The 12,528-nt window shown below is 42.8% G+C and overlaps 1 protein-coding gene across 1 annotated transcript in view; it reads left to right on the forward strand.

The window, feature by feature from the left end:
- The window catches only part of LOC106901026 (plexin-B2-like), a 189,638-nt gene that overhangs the window by 130,144 nt on the left and 46,966 nt on the right, over positions 1–12,528 (forward strand). The window contains exon 3 of the mRNA XM_014963352.1: positions 4,992–5,060. Within this exon, the coding sequence (XP_014818838.1) occupies positions 5,059–5,060 (2 nt within the window). The 5' untranslated portion in view covers positions 4,992–5,058. The remainder of the gene's footprint in view (positions 1–4,991; positions 5,061–12,528) is intronic.

The raw sequence follows: 12,528 nt of genomic DNA on the forward strand, positions 1-12,528 counted from the left end.
TATGCCTCATAGTTGAGGATCTTTCCAAAATAGCTTTTTTCTGCAAACGCTGAAAACTTATGGATATGATTTCTTGGTATCCTTATTCTTGCAAAGCTACCAGGGGGTAGCGTTCTTCCGTTTGATCTTTGCAGTGAAATACTGTTGAAAGAGTAGTTGGGATTTTTAGACTGGTCACAAGGGACAGCAGAGAAAGAAGTAGTTTGGGGTTAGTGTGTTTAATTCTGTAGTTAAGAAATGTCTCTGGAAGATTCTATAAAGACATAAGATATTTAGTCTCCTTAGACTAAAGTGGAGGTTATTCAGAAAGAGTAATGGAGCACAAATTACAGGGTTTCAGTTTGGGGTTATGCAGTCTTCTTTCTTATAGCGTATCTGTAAAACTCAGATTTTGGTCTGACATGCTTAAATTTAAAGAACAAAAAGCTCCAGCATACGTGGTTTTTTTTCCTTTTTCTTTTCTTTCTTTTTTTTTTTATTTTTTTGTTCTTTTTGCCCCACAGACTACAGGAACAGCAAAATGAAAGGCCTGAGTGAAAGTGGTTGTTCCTTTGAGGTTTATCCAGCAATATTAAACACTTCCATTATTATTTTAATATTCTGTTAATTTTTGCACAGAGTTGGTCAAAGTCTTTTCATAATGCATAAAATTGAGGTCAAAAGTATGTGAGTTTGACTGGAAACCAAAAGAAAGAGTTTAAGCAGTATCAGATTTCAGTGTATTGAAGGTAGAGGTTTGTTGAGCAGCTTCAACACAAGGAAGACACTAAGCCCGAGATAGCCAAGCAGAAGAGACAAAGAAGAAGTCAGTAATAAAACCTTGGAGTTCATGTGCTAGAAGTGGAGTGGGTGTCTCTGAGGTCGAGGAGGTAGAGAGGGCAGAGTGGAGATGACCAAGGGCGCCATATGTTGGAGAGCTGAAGGTGAGGGAAGATATAGCATTGGCCAAGCTGAAGGTGAGGGAAGATATAGCATTGGCCAGATATTGGAATGTACAAGTGTGAAATAGAGTTAATTAGAGATGTAAATACCCTGCAATGTTTGGAGTCTTAAGCTGACATTTGATATCACTCTGAAGTTTTTAATAGTAAATTCTGTATCCTGTTTCCATATGGACATGATCTCAGTGTTGTAACGTAGCCTTCCCAGCACTGAAATGTGAAGATCCGTTTTCAAAATTAAGCTCGAGAAAGCAGTACATGGTGTTATCCTACATGCTCCTTCCTATCAAGTGCACCATGCTTGTTAGCTCAGCAGCCAAATAACAGTTCCATGGGTGTATACAAGCCTATATGAAGAGTATCTGCTCCATGTGTTCCATATAGCTCAAGGCTCGGGGGAATAGGGTCTGTGTCTGGGAACCGGATAGTACAACTTTCTATCCCTGACCCACTGCTTGCCCTTTCTAACAAACAAACAAAAGCCTCCCTCAAAGAAATGTGGTTTATGATCTGTTTTTAGCTCTAGAAGCAAACAGAAAAAAAAAAAAAAGCCGTCAATATGTTCTTACTCCTACTCCTAGCAGCGCGGGCTTCAGGCACGGAAGGGCAAGTGCCACGCTTTGTTCCTTCCAGCTTTTGGAAGCCACAATTTTCCCGGCAGCCGCAGCATCGGGGCAGTGTGTTATCCACTTGCAAACATTTATACTTGGACACAACCGATCAGCCTGAGTTTATCGTCTTTTTGGAATTATGGTATCTGAGACATTCACCCTAAATACAGAGGCACAGCTGCCTGCTGAGGAAGGGGGTGCTTGCAGGACGGGGAGGTTATTTACAGTTGTCCTGTCTCTGCTGGGTTATTGACCTGTCCTGATGGTCTTAACTGCATGACACGTCCGTGGTGGTCTTTGTCCTTACTTCCTAAAGGATTATTTCAATTTGTAAGGCAGAAATTGTCCCATGTGAAAAGCAGGAGCAGTTAGCATTCAGACTGGGGTGGGAAAGGATAAGAGCTAAATGTAGTCTCATGGCAGTAATCTCCCTGCTGTCCTCTGAGGGCTATGGAGATGAGAGGAAGTCTCCTCTGAAAAGCAGCTCAGGGAATGCGTGGAAGACAACTTCCTAACGCAGCTGGTGAGGGAACCGACCAGGGAAAGTGCCCTACTGGACCTGCTGATAGTTAACTCGGAAGGTCTTGTGGGGGGGATGTAAACGTTGGAGGCCGTCTTGGACAAAGTGATCATGAAATGATAAATTTTTCAATTCTCACTGAAGCAAGGCGGGGGGCCAGCAGGACTGCCACCCTGGACTTCCGAAGGGCAGACTTTGGCCTCTTCAGGAGCATGATTGGGGGTGTCCCTTGGGAGATGGTCCTCGAGGGCAAGGGTGCCCAGGAAAGCTGGTCATTCTTCAAGGAGGCACTCTTAAAGGCGCAAGATAAAGCTATTCCCAAGTCCCTAAAATCAAGCAGGAAGGGAAGAAGACCAGCCTGGCTAAATAGAGAGCTTCGGCTGGAACTCAGGAACAAAAAGAAGGCTTATAATCTTTGGAAAAAGGGCCTGGCAGATAAGGAGAAATACCATGAAGCGGTGAGGATCCATAGCAGGACCCTTTCTGTCAAGCCAGTGGAGAGAGAACAGAAAGATAACCTTGTTAGACTGAAATTAGCTTGTGTGAGCAGCCCCCTACCCACTTGCTCTGTTTGTGCTCATGGTTTCTGTCAGCTTTGAAGAACAAATTCCCTATTGTCATCTAAATACCTTTAACTTCAGGTCAGTCTGCAAGGGCCTCCGGCTGTCAGAAGACCTGTGATAGCAATGTGTTTTTTAGTTCCTTTAGTTCAAGCAGCCCATTTTGACTGGCCAGCTGGTCAAACCCATACCATGAAAGACCAATTCCTCATGGTGTTCCAGTGTAAGACACAGAAAAAGAGCTGTTGTGCTACGAGCAGGAGGTAAAAGGAGAAAACAAAAGCAAACAAAACCAGGAAGCTTTGCGGCAGATGGTACCACCTGTGTCCATCTAAACCTAGCCAAAGCAATGTGCCATTTGAGTGGAGAAACCTGGAAAATCTGATGACTCAGTCTGAATAAATAGGGAGACAGTGAGTGAGATTTCTGGCTCGTGTCCCAAGCCTCTTATGAAAAATGCTTCCTATTTTGTAAAACAGAAAATTGAGTACAGTTTGGTGGCATCATTCTCTGGCACAGCTGATACCAACTACAGACTAAAATGCCTGGTGTACCCATGTGACAACTGACACATAAGTGATCTCATGACTCTGCCAGTTGCTGGGTTACATTTGAACCTGTTTTCCCGATTTCTGATGTTATTAGGAGGGTCATACCTTTATTACCGGGGATATAACTGGCTGGACACAACAGTCAGTGCTGACAGCATTCAGTTCCTTTTCCAGGCTCAGCCAAATACTAATTTCCGTGCACTTCGGTTGTTGCTTCTGCAAAGTTGAGATGTGAAACAACTGTGCAAGATGTGCCCAAATCACCGTTCGGCAGTGCTTGCAAAAACGCTCTAAAGGAAAGAGGCAACATGGATGTATAAAGGGAACTCCGCAGCAGGATGGAGTCTTGTTTCCTTGCTGACTACCTCCACCTCCTTCCTCCTTGGCTGTTGTTGACAGTATCATGCTCTTCCACATACCTCTGCCCTTCCTTTTACTTCTGCATTTCCTTTTCCTTTATATGCTTAAGTTGCACCAGATCTGTTTTTCCCTTTGTTGGTAATAAATAGAAAGAAATGTGCCCTTTCCCTTGGTCCTAAAGTCTAAAATTTTTGTCTGTCTGTCTCTTGAGTTGGCTGTGTTGCTTATACATACCTCCTACGGCTTCCCTCGGTCCCAGTCCCAGCCTACACTCTCCAGTTAGGCCATAAAATGCAGCTGTGGTCTAAATATCTCACCTAGCTCTTCTCCCCTGTCCCTTATCTCATGATTTTGCTGAGTATCCATGGTCATACTCCACCCGGTGAGGGTGCAGGTTCCCTCAAACAGCTTTTCCCTGGGAAGAGATGAATGTACTTGGCCTTAAAGAATACGTTACCACAGCAACTAGATATAGGGAATGCAAACAAGAAATTAAATCCCATCAAACATTAACAAAATAAACTTGGTTTAGCACTGGGCAGCCTCAAGGAACACAAAGGGGAAATAAAATCTCTGCTGATGTTTGTGTCTTACCTCCCTGGGGAGCCAGTGTTACGCAAGTCTTCAAAGCCAGGTTCAGCTGAGATGAGACAGTTTTGCAGAAAAGGTGGTGGATTTTGCTGGGTGTTGGGGTCTCTTTTACCTGGGAACTGTCAAGCGGTGATCTTTTAGTGCGTGTGTCGGCATTGGCTGCAAACTGGTTGAGTGGGCATCGCATGCTTTCCTAAAAAGTGACTGAGAAATGACTGTGTGTAAGAACCAGGCCGTGGCATTCAGCGCTCACTGCGTCTATTGACAGGGGTATCTTTTCGAGGACAGTTGTCATTCTCACGGTCATGTTGAACAATGTACATGAACCCTTTTTTATCACTTTTTGGCATATACAGTGACGTTAAACAATATCAGATGGTATTTTATCCTTCCCTAGAGGGGCAGGCACTGTTTCTCTTCCATTCTTAAATGTTTGATCGTGGGAGGTGCTGAGTACTGCCATTGATAAGAGCGTGTTCAAGCTCTAGCTAGAGGAGTGCCAAATCATACAATACCCCATCTGTAATGCCAGGCATTCTTTCTGGTAATATATCAGTTGAGCTCTCAGTGCTTCAGTAATTAGTTGTACATCTGTGAGCAACTGTCCATCTGATTTATTATCTGAGCAGCTATTGAAATACAGAACATTGCCCCATTTAGCCTCAGGATTGAAAGTTATGGTGTGCTAAAGTTGTGTTTAAAATGTAATAAAATTGACTATATATAAACAAATTACAAGCTTATGGGACACTATAGACGATCTTAAATCAATATTTTAAAGTTCATAAATTTAAGGTGATTAAGCATAGCTTAATGTATAAGAATATATTTTTTAATTGCTGCCTTCTTTTATTTAGAAAGAAGATTAAACACTGTCCTGGAAAATAACTTGATTGTAGTGAAGAAGACTTAGTGGAAAAGTGAATGTAAGTATTTCACAGCATGTGTCTATTATTTATGTTTGCAAACCATTGACATTGTTGATACTATAAATCATACTAAATTGGCAGCCTAATTTAGCAAAAAGACCACTTTTAGTATGGGGAGGATGCTGGATCTGATCATTGTGCGTATGTGTGTGAGGTGTAAAATGTCTATTACGTGGTTTTCAGTATGGGTCTGTAGGCTTTAAGTACCTAAATGCTTTTAGTGGGGCCACGTGTTTTTAGTTATTTGCATGCTTATGAACTGTTCGCAGGAAAAGTGTCAGCATGAAGTTGTCACTAAGTGCCCTTAAAAAGAAAAAAAACCCCACCACTATCCCTGTATAAATACCCATGGGGATCCTTAAATTCTGTAATGGGGACATATTTTCCATTTCCAGAGGAATTTAGTCTCACTTGGAATAATGCAACCAGTATACAGTATTTTTCTGTATATTTGCCCCAAAGATGTGAGTTTATAGTAGAAGAAGATTGCACTGTGGATTGGCAATTCAATTTAGAGTGAAATACAGTGGCTGCAAGTTCCAGGCTAAGTGCATCATTGCTCACTTGAGGTCACTTTTTCAAACCTGGAGTCAATAGTTCTCTAACAATAAGAGCTTTGGTTCATTTTCTAGACACTCTTGAAACTGTTACTTTGCTGGTGAATACCCCATTATTTTTCTTAAAGTAATTGCTTTCACTAGCTCTATTTCATAGTAATATGAACTCCCTAACTTTGTGCATGCGCATGTGTATATGTACGTACATATTTGTGTGTGAAGCAAAGCCATGGCTCTGCAAGTCATACCCCAGGAGGCTTTGAGTGGCTCTGGTGTGCAGGGCAGTGACAGTCATGAACTTGTAGCTGCCACAGATTCGTTCCAGTATTTTTTCATATTGCATTTTTCCCACGATCTCACCTTCCATTTCCCAGGGCCTGCCTGATGAGTTTGGAAGCAGTCAACTAAGCCTTTCCAAATGCTGGATAAACCACAAAATTCATGACTTAAATGTCAAATAGGACAGTGATCCTGTCTTAAATGTCTAAAATGCTGGGACACTTTTAATTTTAGCCTTTGGGCTTTTATAAACTTGTCTTCTAAAATCACTAACTGACCAATAGCACTGAATTGGTGAGTTACTGCAGAGACACTGTGAAATGCTGTCTGGTTTATATAGAGTTGTCTAGTGATATGGGCTTGCTTGAAATGAAGATCCTCAGATTTGACAACATTGTACCTAAGCTAAAGATTTACAGGCTAGGCTGTGCATTGACTCTCTACATTACTGGTGTCTGGCCCAGTCTGAAACCTGTGTAGGCTTATAAGATATAAAATCAAATCCTTAGGACTTTCCGGTGTGTATTGAACAAAACAAATGAAGTTTGAAGGCCTTTACTGGGACTAGTCACTTTAGTTGCTCCAGGGTCCTAAAAGTATGTCTTGAGTCAGCTCGTTCATGCCAGTGGCATTTCTTGAAAAATTCCATCTGTGTGTGAGAAGTTTGTACATGTAAAAGTTTTTCTTGAGTTACTTTCAAATTATACTCATCAACTCAATCTTCAACTTTGGTTTGGTAGGATAGCTGGTAGGATTTTGGCTTTGGTTACCCACAAAGCCAGAAAGTAGAATAAACTTGCAGAAACTTCCTCTTCCTCATTCTCTTCCAACAAACTTCTGGACTGACCTTTCATAGAGCTGAAAGCCAAAGGTGGGGTGCTGGAGGAATCCAGAAAAACGTTGGTTTGCTGTGTTTCTTTGCCTGGTGAAGAAGAGGGAGAAGATGGGGAGAGCAAGGGGGCATTTTTTCCTCTTAAATAATAGGGAAAGGCTGGGAAAAATGTGAAATGTACTGGAGGGGATGATAAACTGCTAATTGTACTGCATTATACTGATGATATATCAAAATAATCTGGAGGCAGTGACTGCAAGGTGAAGGAATGGGAGAGTGTACCTTAGGGAACCAGGAGCAGGCACCATCAAGTACAGCACAGGCAGGAAAGTGCACAGGGCAAGGGAAAAAAGCACCCAGCCCTAATTAGATACCAAAATTAGGTTCTCACTGCACATCTTGTAATCTGACATCCCTGGGACACGTTCTTAATGTAGCACTGAGAGTTTTGTTCACTGTTTTCAACAGTATTTCTTATGTTAAATTTGTGCTCTGGCACTGTAAATAGCCTGGTTCAAACACCCTTGTGAAGGGTGAGGACCACGTCATGTCATGTGCTGTCACTAAGCTCTGCTTGCTGGTAGGCAGGCTTTTTCTGGAAAGTCTACAGACATGCTTTTTATACTTCTAGGATTATAAAGTGGTTGCTCAAAAACAGTGCCCATCCCCAAAACATCCACCTTAGTTGCAGGATCCAGCTGGGTATTGTAAAATTAATTGTAGTTTATAAGAACTTGGCTCCTATATCATGAGTGCTATAAATAATTCTCAGCAGCATTTGGATAGCATGGTAAATAAGGCATAGAGCCACACTGGATAATGAGGAGAAAAATAAATATTGAAGAGTTGCTAGTTCATTAAGTAATGTCTATGCTGTGCATGAAATGAGACAGGGGAGCAGGGGAAAAAGTCCCCCATCATAGAGACTATCGTGAAGGATTTGCATAAGAAACTTTAGTTTTGGTATTTTCTAGATATGACAGTCCATCAGACTTGAGTCCCCAGAGTCACCTCTAAGACTCATCTTTTCATCCATAGGACTTAAGTCACTGAAGCATGGGGTAACATTTGTTCAGCATCTTCTGTGTCTTGGGCAGTGGGTGAGAATGAGACGTGGGCTTTGCAAAATACTGTCACAGACTTTCTGCTGTCATCACCTTGAGACCCTAAAGGGCTTTTGCTGGGGGGGTGCGGGGAGGACCTACACAGGTGTTGCATCTCTCTTTGTGCGTGTGCTTTCTGGCATCTGTTCCACTACCTGTGTCTTGTCTTTTTTCCTTTCCCTTTGGCCCTGTGTTGCCTGGCTGACAGTAAGGAAAATGCCGTGGCTCCAGGAGAGATGATGTCTCCACACTACCAGCACGAGTAGCCTGTGACACCGGGTCAGGCTGTAACCACCAGCAGTAGCAACCACAGGAAAGCCCTGCATAATGATCTCTCTGGGGTGCTCAGAGCAGCTTATTTGGAGACTTATGCTGCTGTTTTCCCATATGCTATCAAGTACATCCTTTTATTTCCCTCTAATCTGGCTTTATATTCACCGGGCCATGTAAAGGCCAAATGTCATGCCTTTGCTCTTAGATCTTTGCGACAAGGGTGCCCAGGAAGTCCTGCCTTTATTATGGAGCATGGAGTGGCTGGGAGAGAGACAAGCTCCGCAGACAAGCCTTGGCTCCTCATCTTTGTGTTAGGAACTTCTCATACTTCACTTCGAGACCTGCCTTGTAAAAAATACTAGCAGGTTGGTTATAAAAAGGTGGTTTGTTGGGGGTTAAGGGTGTCCTTTCTCCCTACATTCAATAGCATTTCACCTAAGCTTATGGATCTAGCTGCAAGACCCACAGGAGAAGATTCTTGCAACAAAACTTAGCTGTTATTTAGAGGTATCTATCATCTTCCTTGAAACATAGATCAGCGTGTCAGTCTTCCTTTCTTGTATTTCTCTGAAATAATCTCCTGGGGAATATGTAGAAAAACAAACAGAGATTCTTTACCACTTTAGGAGGAATGGAGACAAACTCAGCTTCAAAATACTAGCTATTTTAAATGCAAAGTGATCCTTCCTTAATTAATACTTGGCAAAGCATTTTAAAGATCAAAGTGTCAATATTAGCTAATTCTCATGACACACCTGTCAGGTAAGTAAAAATTATATCCATTTATAGCCCAGGAAGCTAAAGTACTGTCTAACATCAGCATTTTCAGAGTTGCTACCTAGTTAATTTACTGAAATAACCAGTCTAATTCTCAGAGGTTTCTGCATATTCTTAGTTGTCCTAAATTATACTTGGAGCTTGAGACGATTCACACTTTCGAAACAGAGTGCAAGTATTTTGGTACAGAAATGTGGGTATGGCAGCTGAACCTGAGGCATCCACACTTAAGGCTTTTTCCAGACTTAAACATCCCTAAAAAGTCTAGGGCTGGGACTCTAATGCTGTCAGTTCCCAGGCTGGACTCGGGCTCCTGCCCAGCTCCTAGAGCTTAAGGCAAAGGGTTGTTTCTTGGTGGAGCTGCAAAAGGTACGAGGTATACACAGGCTTGGGAGGGTCAGTCTTTAGAGATGTTTTTGTTTTTGTGAGCAGGTGTGTATAGAAGGAGTGTTTAGAGTGGGAGAGAGGGTGCTTGAAGTGGGAAGAAAAACGGTGTGTTATGGCAGTTAATTTTTCTACCTCTTACTGTTGCTTCCATTAGAGATGCAGCTTACCTTGTTATTTCTGTCATGGCTCTTTCTCCTCTTGTTACGGCGTCAGCAGAGTGGTATAATTGGGCTGGAGGACAAATTTTTTGCTGCCCCGTTAAGCAGCAACTGAAAAGGAGAAGGGATTTTGAACAAGTGCTGTCCCCCCTTCAGTATGCAGCGCGACTTGTTCCCAAGCGGCGTTCCAGCCGGAGCGGTGGTGGTGTTGGAGTGCCTGGCTTTGTCTCTGCAAACAGGTTTTGTAACCCGCTTGCTCCCTTCAGCCTGGCAATGCCCAGCCCTCAATACGGCACGAAACTGAAGGATGGCGTCACTCCCTCCCGGTCTGTTCTCCCTCTTGCAGGAGCAGGTGGGAACAGACAAAACCCCAGCCAAAGGCCATCCACGGCTTGGCACTTAAAGGAGGGAAAAGCCTCGGCTACAAAAAGGGGTCTGGGGGGATTGAACAGCCCAGAGGAGGCGTGCACGGCTGAATTAGGGGTTGGAATTGTTTGGCTTTCAAATTCAGGGGACTTGTTTGCTGTCTTGGCCCTGCTCAAAGTGAATAAGAGCTACTGCTAATAACAAAGCCCAAAACAGAGGAGGAGTGAAGGATTAAAACCCGAAAATGATGACTCACCCTCCCCTCTCCCCCCTCCCCAGTTTCAGTCCCCACTAAACCACTTTACCTCACCAAAGCCCCGGTGGCTTTTAGTTTATAAATAATCATGTGTTTGAAATGTTAAAATGTGTAGGCAGGGATTAAAGGATATGTGATGCTACGGCATTAAAACAGTGCAGACCTCTGCAAGGGAATTGTGAAGGAAAATTAAAACGTAGTTATTTTTGGCAAGGGCTGCTGCATCCTGGGGAGATCAAGAGAAAGCAAAAAGCAGTTTACCCAAGCCCAGCGAAACTGAGTAGCAAAGCTGGGTGCAGCTGGGTGCAGTAAAATAGGGCTTTGTCCTACTGAAGCAGAGTTTGAAGTTTTGGGGTTATCCCAGTTTTGGGGCGATGCAGGGAGGAGATTTACTGAGAAGTTTCTGTCGAAGGTGCCAGCCTAAGCTGTCCTCCTTTTCCTCCTGCAAAGGCTGGTGAATACAACTGCTTGGTTATCACCCATGTTGTGACAGGTTTCTTCCTTCCCCTAATCCACAGTGGGACTGAGGTGGATGGACACCTGCAACACTCTCAACTCGCTTTGTCACCCCACAGGATTTTACAGAATAAGCAGGTTGTGATGCCCGTTTGGAGCATCATTCTCTATTCTCACACAAGTGAGAGTATTGGCATCGATTTCCTTGTTGTGTCTGGCAACGAAAATTGAGAATAGTCCCTGCTTAGAAAGAGAAATGCATTACGGACTTAGAGGGAACTGTTGCAAATCAGTTGTCAGTATTGACTCTAGCATTGATTCTGGAGTTTGAATATCATTTTTAGTGTCGTTCATTGGATGCTACATTAGCTTTGTCTCCATAAACCTTTGATCCCTGGCCAAAGCAAGCCCTTTCCTGGGGCTGTCGATGTTGGAGTTGGTGATATCTGCCTCCTCAGCCCCCTTCTTTTTAATTCCTTTTAATTCTTTTTAGGCAAGTGAATGATACCAGTGTGAACAATACCAGTGTCAAAAGGCACAGATTAGGGCACTGTTCTGCTGCTTTTCTTGCTCATAGCCTTGCTGCTGTCTGCTTGTTGGTACAGGGGAAGCCTCTGAATGCCTGTAACAACTGTGCAATTACTAATAAATGAACAATTTTGGGGGGCCCTATTCATTTCAAGTGTAGTTACTTTTCGAGACACACTCCAAGCCTACAGAACCCAGGGCATAGGGCTTTGGGGGGATCTCCCTGGGGGAGACAGGGCAGTGCCATCCCCTCACCTCAGCTTCCCCATGGTTCCCTTCTGCCCCACAGGCTGGAGTAGTGGCCCCTGCTGCTCCTGGCATGGAGTTTTCACTCCATGGCTTTCAGACCAGGGCTGCTCCAAAAGCCCATTTGAAGCCTTCATGCTGCTGACCCCCATGGGTTTGGCACTGGGACGGTTTGGTTGCAGGGACGTTACAGCTCTCTCCATAGCTACGTTTGAGGTCTTCTGCTCCGTTCCTGCCCTGCCTCCTCTTGCTTTGTGATAGTGATGATGATGTTTAAGCAATTGGCTTACGTGAACTGGTACATCGCTTTGCTAAGTGGAAACAGTTTGCATTAATGTGTTGATTTTTATGAAATACGCCACCTCCACTGCTCTTAACCTTTGCTGTTACTTTTGTGCTAGTAAATATGAAAAAATGCCCTGTGCTCTCAGGGTGTTACCTTTTCATGCCATTTATATGAATCTGTTTATAAGCCTGGCTTGTGCTCTTGTTTGGTTTCTCTCCCTGCCTTAATACATTTAAATGTCTTAGTTGAGAAAAATATCTGTAATAATCTTTAGTTCAATTAATGTTATATTTAATTAAAGGACTTAACAAGGATAAAAGTAAGAATTAAATACCTGTCTGCTTAATATTTTTTTAGGGCTAAATTCAAGGTGAGCCTCAATCTTATTTAATTCAGTTAATGCAGTACCTGCAAAAGATATTATATTTAAAAATAGATGTTCCTTTGGACAGCTAGACAATATTCTAGTGTCCTGTTACTGCGGCACTCAATTTGATCAAGCACAATGTCATGAAGTAATGTCAAGATGTAAAAATATCTAGTTTTAGGTAGGAAGTTTTTCATTGTCAGTCAGTAAGCCAATAACTTTGTAAACAGAAGTCTTCGAGGGATACACAAAATACGGTCTTGTTTATGCTTACTGTTTTTCCTTAAGATTGCATCAGTTTAATTTGTGACTCGTTAAATGAATTGCATTAAATTACAGTTCCTGGGAACTTCTGAGTTTGCGAAACATTGCAACTCTTTTGTTTATACACAGCTAACATTTTCTTTAAAATGTGTCTAGAAATTTCCAGACAAGTGAAGGGACTTGCCACACTTTTCTTCAAAGCTATGTTTTCTAGAAGCATGTTTTTTAAAGCTTGCTCCTTTTTTTCCTTTGTTCCTTTTTTTTTTTTTTCTTTAACCTGGAGGAAGAATGATGGTAATGATGGTGCTGGTTGCACTGGGGAGGCAGGTG

Source organism: Calidris pugnax, unplaced genomic scaffold, assembly GCF_001431845.1.
Source record: "Calidris pugnax isolate Ruff unplaced genomic scaffold, ASM143184v1 scaffold44, whole genome shotgun sequence".
Taxonomy (NCBI): Eukaryota; Metazoa; Chordata; class Aves; order Charadriiformes; family Scolopacidae; genus Calidris; species Calidris pugnax.